This window comes from Loxodonta africana, chromosome 7, assembly GCF_030014295.1.
Source record: "Loxodonta africana isolate mLoxAfr1 chromosome 7, mLoxAfr1.hap2, whole genome shotgun sequence".
NCBI lineage: Eukaryota > Metazoa > Chordata > Mammalia > Proboscidea > Elephantidae > Loxodonta > Loxodonta africana.
The window spans coordinates 96,239,322-96,266,667 of NC_087348.1; the positions used below are offsets into that span (position 1 = coordinate 96,239,322).

Sequence of the window (27,346 nt, forward strand, 5' to 3'; positions counted from 1 at the left end):
TTGTAGGGATAATTCTTTGATTTTGGCCCTTTCTTCTTTTTGGATGTGTGCATTTATTGATATAAATTGGCCTCTAAGCACTGCTTTTGCTGTGTCCCAAAGGTTCTGATAGGTAGTGTTTTCATTCTCATTGGACTCTCTGAATTTCCTTATTCCATCCTTAATGACTTCTATAATCCAGTCTTTTTTTGAGCAGGGTACGGTTCAGTTTCCAAGTGTTTGACTTCTTTTCCCTGCTTTTCCTGTTACTGAGTTCCACTTTTATGGCCTTACAGTCACAGAAGATCCTTTGCAATATTTCAATGTTTCGGAGTCTGCTAAGGCTTGCTTTATGACCTAGCATGTGGTCTATTCTAAACAATGTTCCATGTGCACTAGAAAAGAAAGAAGTTGCGTGGAGTGTTCTGTATATGTCTACAAGGTCAAGTTGGTTGATTGTGGCATTTAGATCTTCTGTGTCTTTATTGAGCTTCTTTCTGGATGTCCTGTCCTTCACCGAAAGTGGTATGTTGAAGTCTCCTACTATTATTGTGGAGCTGTCTATCTCACTTTTCAACGTTGATAGAGTTTATGTATCTTGCAGCACTGTCATTGGGTGCATACGTATTTAATATGGTTATATCTTCTTGGTGTATTATCCCTTTAATCATTATATAGTGTCCTTCCTTATCCTTTTTGATGGATTTAACTTTAAAGTCTATTTTGTCAGAAATTAATATTGCCACTCCTGCTCTTTTTGATTGTTGTTTGCTTGATATATATATTTTTTCCATCCTTTGAGTTTTAGTTTGTTTGTCTCTTTAAGTCTAAGGTGTGTCTCTTGTAGGCAGCATATAGACAGGTCTTGTTTTTCAATCCATTCTGCCACTCTCTGTCTCTTTATTGGTGCATTTAGTCCATTGACATTCAGGGTAATTAAGGATAGGTATGAATTTAGTGCTATCATTTTGATGTCTATTTTTGTGTGTTGCTGGCAGTTTCTTTTTCCCACTTAATTTTATGTGCTGAGTAGATTTTCTTTATATATTGTCCTTTCCTCATATTTGTTGTTGTTGATTTTGTTTCTGCTAAGTCTGTATTTTTCCCCTGTATTTTATTTTTATGAGTAGGATAGTTTGTCTCCTTTGTGGTTACCTTATTATTTACCCCTATTTTTCTAAATTTATAACTAACTTTTATTTCTTTGTATCGCCGTATCTTCCTCTCCATATAGAAGATGTATGATTACATTTCTTAGTCCCTCTTTATTATTTTAATGTTGTCTTCTTTTATACAATAACATTGCTGTTACCCTGTTTTGAGCTTTTTTTTTTTTTTTTAATAATCTTGTTTTGTTTTTTTTTTGATTTCCCCGTCTGGGTGGACTTTTGGATGCTCTGCCCAGTGTTCTAGTCTTGGGTTGATACCCAATATTATTGATTTTCTAACTAAAGAACTCCCTTTAGTATTTCTCGTAGTTTTGGTTTGGTTTTTACAAATTCCCTCAACTTGTGTTTATCTGGAAATGTCTTAATTTCACCTTCAAATTTAAGACACAGTTTTGCTGGATATATGATTCTTGGCAGGCAATTTTTTTCCTTCAATTTTTTAAATATGTCATCCCATTGGCTTCTTGCCTGCATGGTTTCTGCCCAGTAGTCTGAGCTTATTCTTATTGGCTCTCCTTTGTAGGTGGCTTTTCGTTTATCCCTTGCTGCTCTTATAATTCTCTCTTTATGTTTGGTTTTGGGAAGTTTGATTATAATATGTCTTGGTGACTTTCTTTTCAGATCTACCTTATGTGGAGTTCGATGAGCATCTTGGATAGATATCTTTCACAACATCAGGGAGGTTTTCTGCCAACAAATCTTCAACTATTCTCTCTGTATTTTCTGTTATCCCTCCCTGTTCTGGTACTCCAATCACTCGTAGGTTATTTCTCTTGATAGAGTCCCACATGATTCTTAAGGTTTCTTCATTTTTTAAAAATCTTTTATCTGATTTTTCTTCAAATATATTAGTGCCAAGTGATTTATCTTTGAGTTCAAAAATTCTAGCTTCTACTTGCTCAATTCTGCTCCTCTGACTTTGTATTGAGTTGTCTAATTCTGTAATTTTATTATTAATCTCCTGAATTTCTGACTGCTGTCTGTGTATGGATTTTTCCAGCTTATTAAACTTTTCATTATGTTCCTGAATAATCTTTCCAATTTCTTTAATTGCTTTATCTGTGTGTTCCTTGGCTTGTTCTGTGTATCGCCTCATTTCCTTCCTGATGTCTTGAAGGGTTCTGTACATTAAACTTTTGTATTCTGCATCTAGTAATTCCAGGAATGCACTTTCATCTAGAAGATCCCTGGATTCTTTGTTTTGAGAGCCTGTTGAGGTGATCATGGTCTGTTTCTTTATGTGACTTGATATTGACTGTTGTCTCCAAGCCATCTGTAAGTTATTGTATTAGTTTATGCTTGCTTACTGTGTAGTAGCTGCTTGCTTTGTTTTGTTTTGTCATACCCCTATGGGTTGCTTGAGTGAGCTAGCTTGGTTATTTTCACCTTTGGAGCTCTGATGTCCTGTCCCCAGCTGGCCAGAGCTGTTATATCAGTCTAGAATATCAGTATATCAGTCTAGGAGTCCATTCAGTTTTCCTGTATGAATTCAGCTCAGGTTTCCAGGTAGCTGATCATCAAGCATGTGGTACAGGCTCTGATCTACAGTCTTAGACGAGCAGAGGTGATTGGATTATATACCGGTATCTGATTAAAGCAGGGGGTCACGCTCTGAACAAGGCAGGGGACTGAGAACTGACCCATGAGTGTCTCTGAGGAAAATGCATCCCTGTTCCCTAGAGCGTGCTGGTGGGTGGGTTCTGCAGACGCACCACGGACACCCAAAACTTTTGGTTTTAAGGACTGGGAGGTACCAGTTATCTTTGGACCTGTCGCGGGTGGCTGGGTGACCTGAGTGGAGCTACCAGTCCTTAGGTCCCTGATGTGGGTAGGTGAGGGCCTTGTTTAATAGGCAAAGCAATGTCAAACGTCAAACACCCACCTCTCCACCGCACAGCTGAAATGGTTGGAGTTTGCCAACAAGGGCCTAGTCTCCCCAAATAGGCCCACACAGGTCCATGCAGAAGGGAAAGGTGCTCAAGGTCCATGGATGGTTTATGCATGGACAGGAGTCACTTCTGTCCTGAGCTCCTCTGGTTAGTAAGGAGCTAGGAAATTATCTTTTCCCCCTAATTGCTAATTTTCTCCTTCCCCAAGGCCAGAAAGATGGCTCTAGGAGCTCAGCAGGACCTATCTCAGGCCCAGGGATTCAGCCACTTAAGCCGGCTTGGGGTGGGGTGGCACGGTAAAATATATGCAAGTACTTAGCTTTTGACAAGAGCGCCGTTCTCCTTAGGTTCTGGAGATGTGAGTAGGCTGTGTGGCTGGCTGGTTCTCCCTGAGGAAACTGCGGCTGAGCGCTAGTACCAGCCACCGCTCTGGGAATGGTGCCTGAGGGCTCCCTGCGATTCAGGTCTGGTAACTTCTCTCCACTTCTGAATGGTCTCTTCCTCCCCCTGCCCCTCAGTTCATTGTCTAAGCTTGCCTTTGATGCTCAGGGCTCCCAGCTTGTCACAAATATACTCGTTTCACTTGTTTTTTGTTGTCTTTGTTGTAAAGAGGCCTTGCGGAAGCATCTGTCTATTCCGCCATCTTGGCTTCCCATTTGTGTAGATTTTGAAATTGCCCCCATTATAGAGGTATACCAATTTATGCCTACTACCACTAGTCTGTCAGTTTGCGTACTGTGGGGACTGGCGCGTTGCTGTGATGCTGGAAGCTATGCCATTGGTATTTCAAACATCAGCAAGGTCACCTATAGTGGAAAGGTTTCAGCTCAGCTTCTAGACTTAGACAGACTAGGAAGAAGGATCTGGTGATCTACTTCTAAAAAAAAAAAAAATTGCCTGCTGAAAACCTTATGAATAGCAGAACATTGTCTGATGTAGCCAGAAGATGAAACCCTCAGGTTGGAAGGCACTCAAATATGACTGGGGAAGAGCTGCCCCCGCAAAGTAGAGTTGACCTTAATGACGCGGATGGAATTAAGCTTTCGGGACCTTCATTTGCTGATGTTGCATAACTAAAAATGAGACGGAATGGTTGAAACCATTCATTGATAATCAGAACGTGGAACGTAAGTATGAATCTAGGAAAATCAGAAGTCATCAAAAATGAAATGAATGCATAAAAGATCGATATCCTAGGCATTAGTGAGCTGAAATGGACTGGTATTGGCCATTCTGAATCCGACAATCATATGGTCTACTATGCTGGGAATGAAAAATTGAAGAGGAAGAGAGTCACATTCCTTGTCAAAAAGAACATTTCAAGATCTATCCTGAAGCAAACATTGTCAGTGGCAGGATAATATTCATACGCCTATAAGGAAGAGCAGTTAATATGACTATCACATGAGAGCACCTGACAAAATTTTGCAAGACCGATGACTTATTCATTGCAAATACCTTTGTCAACAATGCAAAGGGAGGCTATACATGTAGACCTCGCTGGATGAAATATAAAGGAATCAAATTGACTATATCTGCGAAAAGAGACGATGGAGAAGTTCAATATCACCAGTAAGAACAAGGCCAGGAGCTAACTGAGGAACATACCATCAATTACTCATATGCAAGTTCAAGTTGAGGCTGAAAAAAATTAAAACAAGTCCCCAAGAGCCAAAGTACAACCCTACCTGAATTTAGAGACTATCTCAAGAATAGATTTTACAGAGTGCACAGTAATGACAGTCCACCAAAAAACCCACTGCCGTCGAGTTGACTCTGACTCATAGCGACCCGACCAGAAGAACTGTGGAATGACATCAAGGACATCATACATGAAGAAAGCAAAAGGTCATTAAAAAGACAGGAATGAAGGAAAAGACCAAAATGGATGTCTGAAGAGACTGTGAAACTTGCTCTTGAACGTAGAGTAGCTAACGTGAATGGAAGAAACAATCACAAAAAAAGACCCTAACAGAAGACTTCAAAGGGCAGCTCGAGACGACAAAGTATTACAGTGAAATGTGCAAAGACCTGGAGTTAGGAAACCAAAAGGGAAGAATATGCTCAGCATCTCTCAAGCTGAAAGAACTGAAGAAAAAATCCAAGCCTTGAGTTGAGATACTGGAGGATTCTATGGGCAAAATACTGACCAACGGAGAAAGCATCAAAAGAATACGGAAGGAATATACAGTCACTGTATCAATAATAATTGGTCAATGTTCAACCATTTCAGGAAGTAGCATATGATCAAGAACCGATGATCAAAGAAGTTCAAGCTGCACTGAGGGCACTGACGAAAACCAAGGTTCCAGGAATTGACAGAATACCAATTGTGATGTTTCAACAAATGGATGCAATGCTGGAAGAGCTCACTCAACTATGTCAAGAAATTTGGAAGACAGCTACTTGGCCAACCAATTAGAAGAGATCCATCTATGTGCCCACTCCAAAGAAAATGCAGAAATTATTGAACAATAATATTAACATCACACACAAGTAAAATTTTGCGAAGATAATTCAAAGGTGGTTGTGGCAGTACATTGACAGGTAACTGCCAAAAACTCAAGCCGATTCAGTACGTGGAATGAGGGAATCATTGCTGATGTCCGATGGATGTTGGCTGAAAGTAGAAAATACCAGAAAGACGTTTACCTATGTTTCATTGACTATGCAAAAGCATCCAACTGTGTGGATCATAACAAACTATGGATAACATTGTGAAGCATGGGAATTCCAGAACCCTGAATTGTGTTCATGCGGATCCAGTACATAGTTCAAGAGGCAGTCCTTCGAACAGAACAAGGGGATACTAAGTGGTTTAAAATCAGAAAAGGTGTGTGTCAGGGTTGTATCCTTTCACCATACTTATTTAACCTGTATGCTGAGCAACTAATCTGATAAGCTGGACTATATGAAGAACAATGTGTCATCACAATTGGAGGAAGACTCATTAGTAACCTGCCATATAGAGATGACATAACCTTGCTTTCAGAAACCAAAGAGGACTTGAAACACCTCCAGATGAAGATCAAAGACTACAGCCTTCAGTATGGATTATGCCTCAAAATAAAGACAACAAAAATCCTCACAACTGGACCAATAAGCAATATCACGCTGAACAGGGAAAAGGTTGAAGTTGTCAGGGATTTCATTTTACTTGGATCCACAATCAATGCCCATGGAAGCAGCAGTCAAGAAATCAAACGATATATTGTACTGGACAAAACTGCTACAAAAAAAAAAAAAGATCGCTTTAAAGTGTTTGAAAGCAAAGATGTCACTCTGAGGACTAAGGTGCATCTGACTCAAATCATGGTATTTTCAATCGCCTCATACGCATGCGAAAGCTGGACAATGAATAAGGAAGACTGAAGAATTGATGCCTTTGAATGACGGCACAGGCGAAGAATATTGAATATACCATGGACTGCTAGAAGACTGAACAAATCTGTCTTGGAAGAAATATAGCCAGAATTCTCCTTAGAAGCAAGGATGGCAAGACTTCATCTTATGTACTTTGGACATGTTATCAGGAGGGACCCTACCCTGGAGAAGGATATTTGCTTCGTAGAGTATAGCGTCAGCAGAAGAGAGGGAAACTCTCAATAAGATGGATTGACACAGTGGCTGCAACAATGGGCTCAGACACAGCAACAATTGTAAAGATGGCGCAAAACCAGGCAGTGTTTCGTTTTGTTGTACATAGGGTTGCTATGAGTTGGAACTGACTTGACGGCACCCAACAGCAGCAGTACACGAAAGTGTCAGTTTCCTTTTTAACAGCATTTTAAATGATAAAAAGAATCTACAAACTTTCTGAAGGACCTTAAGCTAAAAAAATAACTTACACAGCACATTCTCTGAAGCAAAAATGAAGTTCATACCTACAGTAACTAATCTGTAAGAACTGTGTCTTATATTACAAAGTCCCCAAAGCTACGTTTTGAGTAATAGTCTTTTTTTCCCCCCTAAGGTGAAAACTCTACTCAAATTAAAATCTATCATTAAATAAATCATAAATAATTTATAAGGTAATAGTGGTGGTGGTAGTGGTGATGTTGGTAGTAATAGTAATAATGTAAAAATTAGCATTTTATAGAAGGAAAACTGAAGCTTAGAGAGGATAACTTACTGAAGATCACTCATGTAAGTAGTAAACCCTGATCTGCTGACTCCAGAGTCTAAGCTTTTAACTGCCAAGAATGATACCTAAACCATCTAGAGTTTCATATGTTCAATCACAACAAAAGCTAATGGCATCTGGTTCTCCCTCAGACTCTACTACTTACTAGCTACGGAATCACTTCACCTCAGTGAATGCATCTTATCAATGTTTGTTACGTACTATACTAACATATAAAAATTAAATATTTGTACTTGTAAAATAAGGAGATTGGACTTTATTATGTAAAGTTCTTTTCTGCTTAGATATTCTATTGTTCCATTCTACAAATTACTTGATATGAATTTTTTTTTATCCATTACACTTAGAAATATAAGAGCAGCTAAAATGCATTTTATACCATTGGTATGTTACTGTTTCACTACTAAGGAAAAATGGCTTTCGTTACTAAATATCTCGTTATTCTAGGTCTTCTGTCCCACTTCCCTCTCTACTCCCTCCTTGCCCCTCCCACAGCTCTTAATTTGGGGCAGAACTTTCAAGTTAAAATTATAATTCTGACACTAGGTATCTTAATGACCTTTCGACAACTCTCTCTACTAATTTTTCTTCATATATATATATAGAGAATAATGTCTGTTCTCCTTCCCAGAAACTGCTTCCAAAGTGCTTTGAGGAAAGGAGGAAAAGACTTATTGTGATACACAGTCAGCGCCCAGGTTATGGACAAGAGCTGTTCCTAAGTCTGTCTTTAAGTCAAATTTGTGGATAAGTCAGAACAGGTCCATAGCGACACTTAGTCACATGTTTGTCTTAGTATGCAGTATAAATTTTATCTTTCTATACATACGAAACACGTAAGAAACACTTCCAAATTATGCAAAGGTTTCATGAGCGTCACAAAGTAATGAGTGCATTCATTACTATGAACAATTGTATTCAACTCAAATTTTTAAGATAATAGGTGTTATGGTACTCCATTCATAAATACTAAGTCAGGTGTTCGTAACTTGGGGGCTGGCCGTACAGGTAATTCCCCAGCTTACAATGGGGTTCCATTCCAACAACCACATCATAAGTCGGTTCTGACGTTAAATTGGATACCTCATTTTTTTTTTTTTCAGCTGCCTTTTATTATCAGTATCTTTATAAATGTGATCTTTATTTGTTTTTGGGAGTTGGCATGAGAATGATAACGTCAGCAAATTACATGCTGCAACATTGTATGTAGTGCATATTAGTAATGATAAGATCCATCAAAAAAAGGGAAAAAAAAAAAAAAAAAGGATGGTCCGAAGTGCGGTTTGTAGTTACTTGAATATGCCCTAACTAAGCCGGGACTACCTGTAGCATGGCAGCATCAAACTGCCTTCATGTATCAGATTTCTCACTGTTGAATGAAGAAAACTGATTATTCTGAAGCTACTGGAGTAAAACTGCTAAGCTAAAGAGGTCATTATTAACATTCTTTGTCTCAAAATCACACAGAAAGATAAATGAAGAGCAAATGAAGAAGGTAACTACTCTGTATTTTCAAAACCATAATACTGTAAAGGAAATGTAAAATAACTGAATTCTGTATCTGAATGAGAAAAGCTAAATTACTGCACAAGTCCTTTAAATATATTTTCTTACCAAATTATACTAAGGACTCAAAAATAGACTGAAATCCATTTTTTTAAAAGATTAAAAGTCATATGGTGACTATATATGGATTAAATAATTAATAGTGGAGTCTACATAAAGAACAACACTTTGTTTTGTTATCTACTCCTGTTTTTCCTTTTTATTTTTTATTGCTTAGTGGTATACTTTTTTTTTTTTTTTTTTTACTGCACCTTAGATGAAGGTTTACAGAACTAGCTTCTCATTAAACAATTAGTACACGTATTGTTTGGGACACTGGTTACCATCCCCGCGATATGTCAACCGTCTCCCCTTCTCGACCTTGGGTTCCCTATTACCAGCTTTCCCATTCCCTCCTGCCTTCTAGTCCTTGCCCCTGGGCTGGTGTGCCCCTTTAGTCTAGTTTTATGAGTCTGTCTAATCTTTGGATGAAGGGTGAACCTCAGGAATGACTTCATTACTGGGTTAAAGGGGGGTTTCTTCAGTCTCTGACAGACCGGTAATTCTGTTTTTTTTTTTCTCTTTTGTGAGTTGTTCTACATTTTTCTCCAGCTCTGTCTGGGACCCTCTATTGTGATCCCTGTCAGGGCAGTCAGTGGTGGTAGCCAGGCACCATCTAGTTGTGCTGGACTGTTCGATGGAGGCTGTGGTACTTGTGGACCACTAGTCCTTTGGACTAATCTTTCCCACGTGTCTCTGGTTTTCTTCATTCTCCCGTGCTCCCAAAGGAGTGAGACCAGTGGAGTATCTTAGATGGCTGCTCATAAGCTTTTAAGACCCCATATGGTACTCACCAAAGCAGAATGTAGAACCGTTCTCTATAAACTATATTACAGCAATGGAGCTAGATGTTCTCTGAGACCCTGGTCCCCACAGCCCTCAGCCCAGTAATTCAGTCCCTCAGGGAATTTGGAAATGTCTATGGAACTTCCATGACCTTACCTTGGACAAGGTTACACTGGCTTCCCCAGTATTGTGTACTGTCTTACCCTTTACCAAAGTTAGCATTTATCTATTGTCTATTTAGTGTCTTTCCATCCCCATCCCTCCCTACCCTCGTAATTATCAAAGACTGTTTGTGTGTAAACCTTTTCATGAGTTTTTATAGTAGAGGTCTCATACGGTATTTGTCCTTTTGTGATTGACTTATTTCACTCAGGATAATGCCCTCCAGACTCACCCATGTTGTGAGATGCTTCACAGATTCATCACTGTTCTTTATCATTGTGTAGTACTCCGTTTGGGTTTTAAGTACTCCATTGTGTGTATGTACCAGTTTGTTTATCCATTCATCTGTTGATGGGCATCTAGGTATCGCACTATAGTTCTGATTTGCATTTCTCTAATGGCTAGTGATCGAGAACATCTCCTCATGTGTCTGCTAGCTGCCTGAATATCTCTGGTGGAGTGTCTGCTCATATCCTTTGCCCATTTTTTAACTGGATTGTCTTTTTGTAGTAGAGGTGTTCGGTTTTCCTGTAGATTTTAGAGATTAGACCTTTGTTGGATTTGTCATAGACAAAATTTTTTCCCAGTCTGAGGTTCTGTTTTTCCTCTTTTGATGAGCATAAGAGTTTAATTTTTAGAAGATTCCAATTATCTACTTCATCTTCTGGAGTTTGTGTGCTGTTAGTTATGGTTTGTGTCCTGTTAATGCCGTTTACTGGGGGCCTCTAGCATTGATCCTATTTTTCTGTTCTATGTTCTTTATGGTTTTAGGTTTTATATTTAGGTCTTTGATCCATTTTGAATCAGTTTTTTTGTATGGTGTGAGGTATGGGTCTTGTTTCATTTTTTTGCAGATGATCATCCAATTTTGCAAGCACCATTTGTTAAGAAGACTATCTTTTCCCCATTTGATGGACTTCGGGCCCTTGTTAAAGATCAGGTGACTGGAGGTGGATGGATTTACACATCTGGGTTCTCAATTCTGTTCCACTGGTCAATGTATTTGGCATTGCATCACTACCAGGCTGTTTTGACTACAGTAGCTGTATAGTAGGTTCTGAGGTCAGGTAGTGTGAATCCTCCTACTTTATTCTTCTCCTTCAATAGTGCTTTACTTATCTGGGGCCTCTTCCCTTCCCATATAAAGTTAATGATTAGTTTTTCCATTTCTTTGATGAATGCTGTTGGTATTTGGATTGGGATTGCATTGTATTTATAGATTGCTATGTGTAAAATTGGAAACCCCGGTTGCATAGTGGTTAGGAGCCTGGCTGCTAACCATAAGGTTGGCAGCTTAAATCCAGCAGGCGCTCCTTGGAAAACCTATGGGGCAGTTCTACTCTGTCCTATAGGCTCACTTTGAGTCGGAATCGACTCGACTGCAATTGGTGTGTGTTTTTTTTTTTTTTTTTGGTATACGTAAAATTGACATTTTCACAATGTTGAGTCTGCCTATCCATGAGCATGGTATGTTTTTCCATTTACGTATATTTCTTTTGGTTTCTTGCAGTAGTGTTTTGTAGTTCTCTTTGTATAGGTCTTTTACAACCCTGGTTAGATTTATTCATAAGTATTTTACTTTTTTAGGGGCTATTATAAATGGTGTTGTTTTCCTGATTTCCTTTTCATCGTTCTCTTTATTAGCGCGTAGGAATCCAACTGATTTTTGTATGTTTATCTTGTACACTGCCACTGTGCTGAATCTTTCCATTAGGTCTAGTAGTTTTCTTGTGGAGTCTTTTGGGTTTTCTATGTATAGTATCATATCACCTGCAAATACAGTTTTACTTCTTCATTATCAATTTAGATGCCCTTTCTTTTTCTTGCCTTACTGCTAATAGGTAGGATTTCCAGCACAATGTTAAATAGGAGTGGCGATCATGAGCACCTTGTCTTGTTCCTGTTCTCAACGGGAATGTTTTCAGCCTCTCTCTGTTAAGATTGATGTTGGCTGTTGGTTTTGTATACATGTCCTTTATTATGTTGAGGAATTTCCCTGAGTTTTTATCAGGAATGGGTATTGGACTTTGTCAAATGCCTTTTCTGTGTCTATTGAGAGTTCATGTGACTCTTTTCTTTCCTTTTATTTATGCGGTAGATTAAACTGATTGATTTTCTAATGTTGAACCATCCTTGCATAAAAAAAAAACCATCCTTGCATACCTGGTATGAATTCCACTTGGTCACGGTGTATTATTTTTTTGATATGATGCTGAATTCTACTGGCTAGAATTTTGTTGAGAATTTCTGTATCTATATTCATGAGAGATACTGGTCTGCACTTTTTTTTTTTTTTTTTTTGTGGTGTCTTTGCCCAGTTTTAGTAGCAGGGTTATGCTGGCTTCACAGAATGAATTGGAATTATTCCTTCCTTTTCTGTGATCTGAAACAGTTCATGTAGTACTACTATAAGTTCTTCTCTGACTGTTTGGTAGAATTCTCCAGTGAAGCCATCTGGGCCAGGGCTTTTTTTGTTGGCTTTTTTTTTTTAGAATCACCTTTTCAATATCTTCTCTTGTTATGGGTCTGTTCAGATTTTCAACATCAGTTTGTGTTAGTTTTGGTAGGTAGTGTGTTTCTAGAAATTTGTCCATTTCCTCTAGGTTTTCAAATTTGTTGGAGTATAGTTTTTCAGAGTACTCTGCTATGATCCGTTTTATTTCAGTTGAGTCTGTTGTAATGCCCCCCATTTCATTTCTTATTAGGGTTATCTGTGTCCTCTCCTGTTTTTCTTTTGTCAATTTGGCCAGTGGTTTTTTCCATTTTGTAGATCCTTTCAAAGAACAAATTTTTTGTTTTGTTGATTCTATTGTTTTTCTATTCTCTATTTCCTTTATTTCTCCTCTGATCTTTATTATTTCTTTTTTTTCTGGTGGCTATGGGCTTCTTTTGCTGTTCTCCATTTGTTCGAGTTATGTAGCTAATGTTTTGATTTTGTCCGTTTTTTCTTTTTTGATGTGTGCATCTATTGCTATAAATTGACCTCGGAGCACTGCTTTTGCTGTGTTCCAAAGGTTTTGGTATGATGTGTTTTCATTCTTGTTTGATTCTGGGAATTTTTTTATTCCACCTTTGATTTCTTCTATTACCCAGTGGTTTTTAAGCAGGGTGTTATTCAGTTTCCATGCATTTGATTTTTTTTCCTTGGTCTCCTTGGTTGTTAATTTCTACTTTGATGGGGTTGTGATCAGAGAAGATACCTTGTATTATCTCAATGTTTTGGATTTTGTTGAGGGTTGCTCTGCGGCCTAAGATGTGGTCTATCCTGGAGAACGTTCCATGTGTGTTAGAAAAGAATATGTACCTTGCAGCTGTTGGGTGGAGTGTTCTATATGTCTATGAGGTCAAGTTGGATGATCGTGGCCTTTAGATCTTCTGTATCTTTGTTGCGTTTCTTTCTAGATGTTTTGTCCTTTACTGGGAGTGGTGTGTTGAAGTCTCCTACTATTATGTGGAACTGTCAATTTCTCTTTTCAGTGCTGTTAAGAGTTCGTTTCATGTATTTTGGAGCCCTGTCATTGGGTGCGTAATATTTATTATGTTTATGTCTTCATGATGGATTGTCCCTTTAATCGTTATATAATGTCCTTCTTTGTCTTTCATGGGGGATTTTGTTTTAAATTCTATTTTATCTGAGATTAGTATTGCCACTCCTGTTCATTTCTGGTAGCTGTTTGATATATATTTTTTCTATCCTTTGATTTTTAATAAATTTATGACTTCGTCTCTAAGGTGCGTCTCTTGTAGACAGCATGTTGATGGATCCTGTTTTTTTATCCATTCTGTCACTCTCTGTCTCTTTATAGGTGTGTTTAGGCCATTTACGTTCAGTGTAATTATTGATAGATGTGAGTGTATTGCTGTCATTTTGTAGTGCTTTTTTTGTGGTGCCGACAGTTTCTTTGTTCCTCTTACTCTCGTGTGCCGAATTTCTTTTGTCTGTGGATTTTTTTTTTCATTTCTTTTGTTTTTGCAGATGTTGTATTTACTGAGACTATGTTTTTCTTCTTAATTTTGATGAGCAGGTTTGTTAACTTTCTTTGTGGTTACCTTGAAATTTACCCTTATCTTCCTAAATTTGAACCAGTCTTTTATTATTTGACTTCCTCTCCATTTGAAAGTTCTATACCTATACCATTTATTCCCCTTTTTATTGTTCTGACATTGTTGTCATTTACAGATTAACCTCTTAGGTTCCATGTTGTAAATCTTTTAGTTTTGATTAATCCTTGAGAGTTCATTACCTAGGTTGGTGTCTGGCTGATGTGGTCTTGCATCCTAGATTCAGGCTGTTGCCTGATGTTGTTTGTTCTCTAACCAAAGGACTCCCTTCAATAATTCTTGTAAGTTTGGTTTTTATATATTCCCTTAATTTTGTTTATCTGGAAATGTCCTAATTTCACTACCATATTTGAGTGAGAGTTTTGCCCAATATATTACTCTTGGTTGGCAATTTTTCTTTCAAGGTTTTATACATGCATCCCATTGCCTTCTTGCCTGCATGGTTTCTGCTGAGTAATCAGAGCTTAGTCTTACTGTTTCCCCTCTGTATGTGACTTTCATTTTTCTCGAGTTGTTCTCAGGATTCTTTCTTTGTCTTTGGTTTTGCTGAGTGTGATTATGGTATGTCTTGGTGATACTCTTTTGGGGTCTATCCTATATGCGGTTCAGGGAGCTTCTTGGATGGTCAACTTTTCATGTTTCATGATATTAGGGAAGTTTTCTGTCAGCAAATTTTCCATGATTCTGTGTTTTCTGTTTTCCCCCATTCTGGAACTCCAATCACTTGTAAATTTTTGCTTTTGATTGTATCCCACATCATTCTCAGGGTTTCTTCATTCTTTCCTCTGATTTTTTCCTCAAACATAGTGGTAGCCAAGTATTTGTCTTCAGTTTCGCTGATCCTGTCTTCTGTTGTTTCAAACCTGCTCCTCAAACCTTCTATGACACTGTCCATTTCTGAAATCTTGCTGTTTATCTTTTGGATTTCGATTTGCTGTTTTTATATGATTTCTAGTTGTGAACTTATTTTGACATTTTGTTCCTGTATTATTTTCCTGAATTCTTCCATCATTTTGTCTGTCTTTTCCATGATTCGTCTGTCTTTTTGAGGATTTTTTTTTTTTCAATTTTTCTCTCATCTTTGTTTGCTTTTCCCTTCAACTGTTGGACAGCTCTGAATATTAGAAATTCGAATTCCCTATCAGGTAGTTCCAGCGCCTTTTCTTCTACTGCAAGTTCATCTGATGCTTTATTCTGGTCGCCTACTGGAACCATCCTGTCCTGTTTTCTTATGTTTTGATATTGTCTGCTATCTTCAGGACATTCAGTAGTTATTTTCTTAGTTTATTGATTGTAGATTTGTCTCATCCTGATTTTTTGTTTTATTTGGTTATTTATGAGTAGGCGGGCTAGGTGTTCTTTGCTGTTTGGTCGTCTGTGGGCACATTTCTCACCACCTTGTCCAATGGACAGGGTCAGTCACTCAGCAATGGTTCAGCAGGGCAGGTCCAGTGAAAGGGGAGAGGCTGGGTCGCTTATGGAATGTACTGGGGCTGACAGGGCAGGGTGAGGGGCACTGCAGGGCAGGTTCCGGTAGACCGTGCCTGAGCTACTTTGGGTGTGATGCTCAGCACATGATGCACCTAGGCTGAGGGGGAGGGGCTGTGATGTGCTAAGTTAAGTGGGTGTGGGAAAGAAGAGAAAAAAACGGGAGTCAAAAAAGATGTGCTGAGGGGGCTGTCATTTGAGTAGCACAGACCAGGGGAAGCTGTGTGTTGGTGGCTTTTGAGTTGGGCGGTAAAGTACAGCCTGTCAAGAAGGGACAGATATGGCACATGCAGCTAGGTGGGCGGGAGAAGGGAAAGGAAGGAAGGGAGAGAGAGATAAGAAACTAGATTAAGAAAAAGGGGAAAGGCACACGGGGCTACGTGGTTGGGAGAAAGGAATGGATGGAATGTAGAGTGAGACAAGAAACAGTGAAAAAAGAAAAAAAAATGATGGCAAGTGGTTGGAAGGAAGGTACAGAGAGAGAAGACCAAGAAAAAAAGGAAGTAAAAAAATGCCCCAAGGAAGCCCACCAGAAGCAGGTAACCAGCCAGGAAGCACTGCATAGCTCGTCCAGAAGTGGAGATGGCACACGGTGCCAGGTGTTCAGGAGAACAGTAAGGATGGAGGGTAGAGACTGACAAGAAACTGGGAAAAAAGAAGACAAAAATGCCCCAAGGGAGCCCACCGGAAGTGGATCCCCAGCCAAGTGGCACGGCACGGCCCATCAAGAAGAAGCAGAGATGGCACATGGCCCCAGGTGTTCAGGAGAAGGGTAAAAAGGAAGGTAGAGAGAGACAAGAAACCAAGAAAAGAAGAGAGAAAGGAAAAAAAAAAAAAGTCCCGAGGGAGCCCACTGGTGTGGTGGTACACACTGGGAAAGTATTTCTCCAGCTATATGGCACTGCACAGCCCATCTAGAGTAGCAGAGATGGCACACAGTGCCAGGTGTTCAGGAGAAAAGAAGGGAAAGATGGTAGAGAGAGATGAGAAATTGAGAAAAGAAAAGGAAAAAAAAAAAAATAATCCCCAAGGGCACCCACTGGCTTAGTGGTGTGGACCAGGGAAGTAGCTCCCAAGCTGAGCAGAGATGGTGCACGGTGCCAGGTATTCAGGAGACAGGAAAAGGAGGAAAGTAGAGAGAGACCAGAAACTGAGAAACAATGAAAAACCAAAAGGAAAAAAGAACAAGAAAAAAAATAATGTCCTCAGGTATCCCACCAGCGTGGTGGTGTGGACCAGGGAAGTGGTTCCCCAGCTGAATGGTGCTTTGCAGCCTGTCAAGGAGTGGAGATGGCACACAGAGCCAGGTGTTCAAGGGAAAGGAAGGGAAGGAGGTGAGAGAGAAGAAACCAAAAGAACCCGAAAAAAGCAACGACGCCAACAAAAAATGGCACTGAAGGAGCTGGCCAGCTGTTTTGGGTGGGGTGAATCCAAGCAACGAGGAGATGGCACCTCCCTGGTTGGGCAGCCACAGGAAGCCACGGAGGTCGAGAAGGGCAAAGAAGAGTGGGGGGTGGGAAAGCCTGTGTTGCTGGTTACAGAGTGTTGTCGTCTGCTGGGAGCTCCTTAACGCTGTCTTCCCATACTGCCTGTCTGCCGTTCTCTGTGGCTGAGGAATCCAGGACGGTGAATCCATGCTGCGTTAGCTGACAGGTGACCTCCACTCCATAGCCCTGTTTACTCTGTTCTCTTGTCAGTTTCTTATTCCATTCAGTGTTTGGTTGAGTTCATTTTCTTTTCATTTGATGCTTAGGCTTCCAAGGATTGACGTTTGTCTCTGTTTTAGTTTTTTAGGTCTTTGCTGTGGAAGGATGGTGTGGTGCTTCTGTCTATAGTGCCACGTTGGCTCTGCCCTCTTATTTTTTATTTTTACTCTTCTTTTTTTAGAAATCAAGGGCAGATTCATTCATATAGTCAGGAATTTCAAAATCTTAATGATTGCAAAGAAGGGGAAAGGTAACGACCAAGTGATAGACAGGGGCACCACACTATTTCTCAACTTATTACCTCTCAAGGGATTAATTTAATAATCATCGTCACCACGCCACCACCATCCCACTATTCTTTTAGTGGCTACTCTTAAATTTTAACACGCATATGCAACTTAACAATTCTAAAGTTAATCAGTATCTCTATCATCCTTCCAAACGACGTGAAGACTAAAACACTTTAACTTGCCTCTCTGGTTTTACATGCTACTGCTGCCAGTGTTTTAGTTCTAAGCTGACCGTTATTTTCTTTAAACAACTTGAAGATATTATTTTATCATTCTATTGTCACTACTGTTATCTGAACTTCTTGAGGGTATAATCATGCTGTTTGTTTGGTGTGTCTGCTGTTCACTTATGATAGGTTGCTTCCCTATGTGTTTCAAAGTTGAGAACATGAGAATATCAACAGCAGAGTTTATTTTTGGGAATACTGTGACACCTGGGTTGAAGTTGTAAAGTTCAAGATTGATTTTATATTTGCTTCTATTGCTATCCCTGGCTTATCACCAACCCAAAGTAACTTTTTATTTAAATTTCTTGCCTTGAAGATTTCTAGACCAGAGAGGAAATATAAATTCATTTAAGGCCAGGGAGTGGCTGCAAATTCTCAGTGGAGGCTATTTTTTTTTTTTTTTCTCTATAGCCAAAGCCCAGGCTAAAAAAGATAAACTTCTTTGTAAACTCCCTATTCTGGTTAGCAGAATTTTCTGATTGTTTGCTTTCTAGTTGACCTTTTTATTAAAGATATAGTCCTTGGCGAGTTCTGGCTATGTATATGTGTGTATTTCAGGGGATATTTTGATTCTAATTCATCAAGCTTAGGTCTCGTCTCATGTCCTCTCATGGCTTCTAGTGGCTGTTAAAATCTCTGCTTTCAAAGACTAGCAAACTTCCCTCTATCTCTCCTTCCCACCATTTTAAACATCTCTAGCATCACGTAATTTATGCTTATCCCTCTGGCATCCAGTTCCCTCTTTGTTTCTGTCTCCTGGAATTTCCCTTAACTCTCTGGCGAACTCAAAAATTCATTTATCGAATGAAATAAGTCAATCACAAAAGCACAAATATTTTATGTTCTCACTAATACGAAATACCTAGAATAGGCAAATGTACAGAGATCAAAGTTGAATAACAGTGGTTACCAGGAGCAGGAGAGAGGTAGAAAGAATGAATAATTGTTTAGGAAGCACTGAGTTTCTATTTATGGTGATGGAAAACTTGGCAACAGGTATTTGTGATGGATGCGCAACATGATAGATGTAATTGGTCTCACTGAATTGCACATGTGAAAAATGTTGAATTGGCAAATCTGTTATCTAGATTTTTACAATTAAAAAACAATGCATTTAAAAGGATTTGAAAATATTTTAACGATCATTTTTAGGTGTTTTATAGAAGGAGGGTTTTCAAATTATCTTGTCTGACTTATTACCTGAAATAGTATTGTCATATGATACTTTCAACAATGTAAGATAGACAAGGTATTATATCACCTTATAGATGAGGAAACTGAAGTTCAGAAAGGTTAAAGATTTACTATTAATCAAGTTCACGGTTGTAGTTACTTATTCGTGTAAATACGTTAACTGTTAATCTTTTTTTCCTAGAATTTAAATTCTGTAAAAGAACCAATTCATGTCTATTTTCACTACTGAATCCTCAAAAATTAGCACAGTGCCTAACTCACAGTAGGCTGTCGATAAATAATTGTTGAAAAAAATAAATGAATGGGTGATAAGCGGTGGAGCCAGGATTAGAATCCAGGTCCTCTGAATCAGAGTCCACTACATTCAGTGCCACTTAGCTTTTAAAGAACACCTTCACCTCCACAGTCACTCAAAAGGAGCCAGTGTCATTTGTTCATTCACTCACTCGCTCAATAAAAATTTACTGAGTCACTGTTACAGACACTGTGCTAAGCACAACAGGTATAATAGTAAGCAAAATAAACACAGGCCCTGACCTCCTGGAGGTGATAAACAAATACCCTACATATAAACTTGTGCTATGTGAAACAGATGATGACAGCAGTGACTGACATGGTGCAGCCCATGAGGTCATTTCCCAATCTCCTTATTTTCAGACAACTTTAAGGCACAACAGTTAAGTGATACTTAAGAGTCATAAGGATAGTGGGTCCCTGGGTAGTGGAAACAGTTAATGCACTTGGTTGCTAACTAAAAGGTTGGCAATTTGAGTCTACCCAGAGATGTCTTGGAAGAAAGGCCTGGTGACCTACTTCTGAAAAATTAGTCATTGAAAACCTTATGGAGCATAGTTCTACTCTGACAAACACAGGGTTGCCATGAGTCCGACTGACTTGACAGCAACTGGTTTAAGGACAGTGGAGGAGCTACAACTACTACCATTAATTCCAGTGCCCTTTTAGACAATGAAGTAAATTTGGGTTTAAATATCTGTTACATCTTTTACTCAATTAATTTCTTTGAGCCTCAGATTCTTCAGCTATAGAATGTGGAATGGGGATAGTAACACTCCCAGAGTTGATGTGAACTACTTATGTATGGAAAGTTTATCACTGTCTGGCACATAGTACATATTCAATAAATAAAAAATGGTAAACACTATTTTCCCCATCTGGGATCTTATTCATTAGATAGGAGTAATTGTGATCTTCTCCCTGGTTTTTCTATCAACAGCACAGATTCCTTGGAATGCCCAAGTTACTTCTTTCCTCATCTACTTAATTATTACTTTTATAGATATGAACACACCCAGAACTTTTCTCTAAACTCCACACCTGTATATTCAAATGCTTATCCAACATCTATAACTGGATGTCGAAAAAGCGCTCAGGAGTTCACGGGCGGTGCAAACGGTTAAGTGCTCAATTACTAGCCAAAAGGTTGGTGGCTCAAACCTACCCAGAGGTGCCTCCGAAGATAGGCCTGGCAATCTGTTTCTGAAAGGTCACAGCCTTGAAAACCCCACGGCGCAGTTCTACTCTGTACACATGGGGTTGCCATGGGTCGGCAACTAACAACAATAACAAAAAGCATCACAATCTCAACATGTTTAAGCTTTTGATCCTCCTACCTCCAACAACAAAACCAAACAAGAAAAACCCTGCTACTCGTATATCTTTCTCAATCTCAGTTAATGGCAACTTCATTTTTCCAATTGTATGTATAAGACAAAAGCCTTGAAGTTACTCTCAATTACTTTCTTTCTCATCCTCAGCAAATCCTGTTTGCTGTATCTTCAAAATACATCCAAAACAGGACGATTTCTATCAAACCTCCATGGCCACCATCCTGGTTCAGATCACCACTAACTCTAACCTAGACCACTGTAATGGTCTCCTAATTGGTTTGCTGCTCCCACTCTTATCCTGCTACAACCTATTCTCTACAAGGAGCGGAGCGATGCTGCTAAACTGAAGTCGGATCATGTTATCTCTCTGTTGAGACCCTTCAGTGGCTTCCCTACCTCAGTATCCAAGTAAAAACCCAAACTCGGCACAGTAATCTATAAGGCCACACATGATCTGCCTCTCTCCTTTCTTTGTCTCCTTCCCTTATTGACTCTTCACTATTACTTGAGCACTCCAGGCAAGCTCCAACCTCAAGGTCTTTGTACTTGCTATTCCCTCTGCCTGGAATATTCTTCTCCCACACATTCATATAGCTGGTTCTCTCACTTTTTTTTTAAGATCTTTACTTAAAAATTACCTCAGTGAGATCTTCCCTGGCTACACTATCTAAAATTTCTACCTCTTAACCCTTTCAGTATTTCCCTTCTCTGGTTTTTTTTTTTTTATCCTTAATACTTATCATTCTCAAAGACTACTATATATTTTACTTATTTATTTTATTTCTTGCCTATTATTTCCCCTAGAATGTAAACTTGATGAAGGCAGGGAATTTTAAATGCTTTGTCACTACTCAAAGACAGTTTTTAGATTCCAGAACAATGCTTAGCACATAGGAGGTGTTCAATAAACATTTTTTAAGTGAAAGAAAAACCCTCAAAAGCCTCCGTTTGTACTTCTTTACCCTTAGAGATCATGGGGCCCTTGACTATCTCCTCCTTTTCTAACCCCATGCCTGTTGCTTTACTACTCATTTAAACTCAATGACTCAGCACTTTTTAACATGTAGCCTCTCTCAGATTCCTAAAATTTTCAGCCCAGTCAAGACTAACAAATTTTCCTTATGCCCCTTCTCAAACACAGGGTGAACTATTTAATCTTCTAAGAATATAAGCTTCCTAATCCTAAAGAGAGCAACCAAAGCAAGATATCAACTTATGATCAGGGACATCTTTTTATTCTTCTGAATATCAAACTTACTTCTGGTACATACTATACGTACTTAGTTTTATTTAAATTGTTTCTACTGTACACAAAGAGGTTATTTATTGTTCTTTTTCCATATCAAAGTGTTTGTTTTATAATAAACTGTGAAAAGAAACAACCTATCTGATTAATATAGTTGGTGGAATAAACAACCAGTCCATTATCAAGTACTAACTGAACTGGATTATCCCCAAACCAAAACCCACTGCCATGGAGTAGATTTCAGCTCACAGCAACCTACAGGGCAGAGTAGAACTGTGCTATAGAGTTTGAGCCTACTGAACTTCTGGTTGGCAGCCAACCGCTTCAACCACTACACCACCAGGGCTCCTTGAATAGGATTATAGTGGAAACAAAACAATAGTGTATGTGTTATCCTTAAAACACAGATCTCTAGGTTAAAAAAAAGTGATTAAAAAACCTGTTCAGGATATATTACCGATTTTAGCAAGAGAAGATAAAGAAGACTGAAAGAGAGAGGAAGTGAGGGGCAGACATTACGTGCATATTTTAAAAGTTTGTTCTTTAATCAAGTCAAATTTTCATTACTAAAATTAGTTTGAACTGTGGTTATACAGATTATAATTACTGTGTTCATTTGTCTTGCTTTGATTTATTTATTCATAAAACATTACATTATCAATTATGAACCAGATATGAGCTATAAAAATAATTAAAAACATGGATCTTACTTCATGACTAAGAAGATAAATAAACAAAAATTACAATACAGTGTGTAATAAATACAATGATAAAGTTTAAATAAAGAGAAATGATACTTACATTAAAAAGTTGTTTTTCAGCATATGTTCTAATCTATCCTTGGTGAGAAAAGAGGAAAAAGAAAATGTATTCAATGTAATTATATTCATTACATATAATTAACCTATTCAAAGAACAGAAGAATTCTGCTTTATCCATAAAACTATTTACCTTTTGGCCAGGAGCTATGAATTTGTGACAGAGTTCAACATCTTCAGGACAATTTGAGAGAACCATCATTACGGTAGTCTTGAAGAGCCCCTCCATAACCTACAGAGAAATGACAGAATTGTCCAACAACTAAGCAGTTTTATACGAAAAATCTGTTCCGAGCTCTGTAAAGGGCTGCCTTCCATCTTTCTTAAAAAAAAAAAACAAAAACGGTTGCCATCAAGTCGATTCTGACTCATAGTAACTATAGGACAGAGCAGAGTTGCCCCATAGAGTTTCCAAGGAGCGCCTAGGGGACTTGACCTGCCGGCCTTTTGTTTAGCAGCCGTAGCACCTAACTACTACGCCACCAAGGTTTCCTCCATCTTTCTAGCAACTACAAATTCATTAGGCCTCTGAATCCCTGAATGTACGAAAGCAAGTAAGTTCAGTTTTCCAGATTTATTAGAAGAGGCATCTCAACTTTTGAGATGAGGGGGAAAAAAAAAGAAAGAAAAATGTTTAAATCTTACATGAACAGTTTCAATACGGGTATTTAAGTGGGACGTCAAATGAACAGTTAAGACAGACTGGTACCTCTCTAAATTCAATTATCCTCACCTGTACAGTCAGGATAATAATAGTACCCAGCTTACAGGACTGTTGTGAGGATTAAATGAGATACTTCATGTATAAGTCTTAGCTTAGTACCTGGTTCAGAGAAGCACACGACAGACATTAGTTGTTGTGAAGGGTAAGAGAACTTTGAGAAGTGGTTCAGTTAAATGAAATTAAAAAATGTAGAAAGCAAGTAGGCTTTGAATAAAGTTTCTCTTTTTTGATAAACTTTATAATTATACAAGCAGTGCACTATATCTAGATATAAATATATACATTTTTGCCTTGCTTTAGCAAAAAGTAAAAACAACACAAGTAAGTATAGAACACAAGTAAGTATATAAGAATTCAGGGATGTCCATGGCAGCATCAAGGGAAAAACCTCCTCTTAGAAGAAGAAAGTAACCGAGAGAGGAAACATTGTCTTTTTAAACGGAACTAGAATTTCTAGTTTGAAATCAGTGAGATCATATAAACCAAAACCAAACCACTCACTGCTGCCGAGTCAATTCTGACTCATAGTGACCCTATAGGACAGAATAGAACTGCCCCATAGGTTTTCCATGGCTGTTAATCTTTATGGGAGACTGTTACATCTTTCTCCCCGAGTGGCTGGTAGGTTCAAACTGTTGACCTCTAGGTTAGCAGCCGAGTGTTTCACCATGGAGGCACCAGGGCTTCTGAGATCACATAAAGCCCTTCAAGAGCCATACTCAAAAAAGATACATACATGTATAAAGTATAGGCTGCCTCAAAGGCAGGGATCTTCTTTTTCTTTGTTGACCTTGGTGGCACAGTGGTCAAGAGCTACAGCTGCTAACCAAAAGGTTGGCAGTTCAAACCAACCATCCGCTCCCTGGAAACCCTATGAATTCTACTCTGTCCTATAGGGTCGCTATGAGTTGGAATCGACACCATGGCAACAGGTGTGGTTTTTAGTTTTGGTATCACTGGTACATCATCTTATCAAGGCTGGAAACACAGTAGGGTCGTAACTGTCTGCTAAAGTAATTGAATATGATTAGATAAAGGACAATCCTTAAGTAAAAAGTGAAAACCGGATACATTTTATAATGGTTCAATCTTCATTAGTGACATTTATTTCAGACGTTTTACAATGCTCTACTGCATTCCTAGTTTGTTCTCTTAATCTTCCACTGCAATTTTCTATTTAACCAACATGTTTATCTATGCAGTGACAAAAAATTGGCAAGCCTGTGGGGTAGCTACAGCACTGACAGTGTAAAATAGTAATGACAACTAATTTGGGGGAAGGAAAAACAAGCTGGAATCAAAAGACTTGACAACAGTAAGCATAAAACAGAAGGGAGTAAACAGAATTAAGGCAGAAATGTCCAAGCTGGTATTCTAAGGAGGGGAGAGATGTTTTAATTTAGACTTCATTTAAGCAATGATGTTAAAAATGTAAACCATTAAAGTAACAGAAACATAATGTATCAATTCCAAACCAGTGGAGAAAGAGAAAGAAAACCACTTGAATTTAAGGAGTAACTTGATGACAAGGGAAGAGCGAAAAGGAGGCTAAAGTTGCTTTTCTTTGAGGCTTTATCACCTTCGTTTACAGTGAGATAAAGAAAGCACTAAGCAACTGAATGATTTATGAAGGGTCATATCCCTCAATCATTAAATAAAACTGAGGCAAATGGGAGGAGAAACCAGCAGAGAGTGTGCCTTCACTACTGAGGGACACAATACGCCCATGCATAAGATGAAGACTTTGACCACTGGGGCCGTTAAATCGGTGTCTTTCATGGGTAGTAAATTTCCATTTGAAGCAGAAAATCCTTGGCTTCTCTAACCTTGATATTCAGATTATGATCTGTAAACATATTTGAAGAAAACAGAAACATAACTGAAGGATTAACTTATCTTTCAGATGTTTTAATAGCACTAAAACAGTACTACTTTTTTTTTTTTCCTTTTTTATTGTGCTTTAGGTGAAAGTTTATAGCTCAAGTTCGTTCTCAGGAGAAAATTTACACACATACTGTTTTGTGACATTAGCTGCGATCCCCACAATGTGATGGCACACTCCCCCTTCCCACTCCGATTCCCTGTGTCCATCCGACCACTTCCTGTCCCTTCCTGCCTTCTCATCCTGCTTTTGGACAGGAGCTGCCCATTTGGTCTCATGTATCTGGCTGCACTAAGAAGCACGTTCCTCATGTGCATTATTTTTTTTTTGTTTTATACTCCTGTCTAATCTTTATCTGAAGAGCGGACTTCAGGAATGGTTTCAGTGCTGGGTTAACAGTGCATCGGGGGCCATAGCTTCAGGGGTTCCTCCAGCCTCTGCCAGACCATTAAGTCGGGTCTTTTTACAGGAATTTGAGCTCTGTTCTACGTTTTTCACCTGCTCTGTTCAGGACTCTCTGTTGTGTTCCCTGTTCAGGCAGTCACTAATGGTAGCCAGTTCTTCTGGCCTCAGGCTGGTAGAGTCTCTGGTTCATGTGGTCCTTTAGTTCTTTGGTTTAATATTTTCCTTGTGCCTTTGGTTTCTTCATTTTCCTTTGCTCCAAGAGGGGTGAGACCAATTGATGTATTGATGGCTGCTTGCAAGCTTTTAAGATCCCAGATTTAAAAGAGTAATACTTAACTGCTTAGAACTGACAAGGGGAAAAAATCCTTTGTTACAATAGTCAAGAGACCACTGTGCATCATCATAATAATTTCCATACAATGTAATTATGAAAGTCAAAACATGAAGAGAAATAGGAGGTTACTTTTTTTTGGGAGGGGTTGCACACCTGCTCTTCTGTCTTTAGGAAAAAAGTTTATATTCTAATTAATTAAATCATTCAATAGTGTATGCCTTGAGTACCACTCAATGAAATTCTAAAATAACTCAAATAGCAAATCCCTTGACAAAAAAAAAAAATTTTTTTTTTTTGACAAAACGTGAATATTCTTGTTTATCTCATTATGTTCCTATTTATTATTAGCTTCATGAAGGTCAGCATCAGGATTCTTATTTGCCATTCAAATCCTTTAACATGAGAGAAAACTGCTCAGGTCAGGTGACTACTTAAAATTCTGCTGGACAAGAATTACCTGGAGTTAGAAGAGTACTTGGAAGGAAATATCACAACAATTTGGATCAGTTAAGTATTCTTCATTAGTATTTAGTTTTATTGCCTAACAAATATCAATAAAACATAATTCAGCACTATAAACAGCAGTGAAATAATCAACTCTGGGGCTCCTAATAACATACTGATTGTGTTAGCTTACCACCAAACCCCCAAAAACCCCAGTGCTGTGGAGTCGATTCAAAGTTTAACAACAGTAATAAAATTACATAAAATCTGTTTGAGATTTCTATACCAGAAAGTCTGAGATGTTGGGTCACAAAATTAGTCAGAAACTTTCTGGTTTAACTATACAATGGATTGTCTAAGCTGAGACACTTTTAAGAGTAAAAACAGAAAATAGTTAATAATTAAGCCTTTTTTTTTAAGTTTTTCTATCTGGCCAAGATAGAGCAAGTGATTACAATCTCTCTTTTCAACTAATCACAACTAAAATATCTGGACAGAATACAAAACTACCCACCTAAGGATTATGAAAAGTACACAATAGCAGGAAGACTGTGGACTGAGCAAAACTTGAATAATGACCTCTAATGGGTAATAAGATAGTGAGTCTACTCTATTTTATGGTATTTGTGTTTTAAGTGGAGTTGGGTTCTTTACTGGGTGAATAGAAGTAGAAAGAAATAAAACATAAAATAAATAAAATAGAATGAAGACAGAACTGATGAAAATTGTTAAACATCCTGTAATTTCAAATTCAGACCAAGGTATTAATCAAAATGGTATTGGATAGAGAGTTCATAATAACATATTTTTACTGAAACCCGCTGCCATCGAGTCGGTTCCAACTCACAGTGACCCTACAGCACAAAGCAGAACTGCCCCATAGGGTTTCCAAGGCTACAGTCTTTACAGACTCAGACTGCCATATCTTTCCCCCTCTGAGCAGCCAATGGGTTTAAACAGCTGACCTTTTGGTTAGTAGCTGAGCGCTTTAACTACTGTGCCACCAAGGCTCCTAATTATTATTTAATGAGTACTTATTAAGCATCCTGGACTATACTAAGTTCTTTATGTATATTACCTACCTAATCCTCTCAACTATTCTATGAAGTAGGAATTATTATTCTGTTATTCTACAGATGAGGAAACTGAGCATCAGAGAAATCA

General features: G+C 38.5%; 1 protein-coding gene across 5 annotated transcripts in view; it reads right to left on the bottom strand.

Moving 5' to 3' along the window:
* NARS2 (asparaginyl-tRNA synthetase 2, mitochondrial) overlaps positions 1 to 27,346 on the bottom strand; it is a 212,050-nt gene that overhangs the window by 69,952 nt on the left and 114,752 nt on the right. For 4 of the 5 annotated variants that reach the window (XM_023558513.2, XM_003418535.4, XM_010598175.3 and 1 more), the window contains 2 exons: positions 22,527 to 22,625; positions 22,377 to 22,414 (listed from right to left, as the gene is read on the bottom strand). In XM_023558513.2, coding sequence (XP_023414281.1) covers positions 22,377 to 22,414; positions 22,527 to 22,625 — 137 coding nt within the window. The remainder of the gene's footprint in view (positions 1 to 22,376; positions 22,415 to 22,526; positions 22,626 to 27,346) is intronic. The other variant, XM_064288755.1, reaches the window with a different exon arrangement.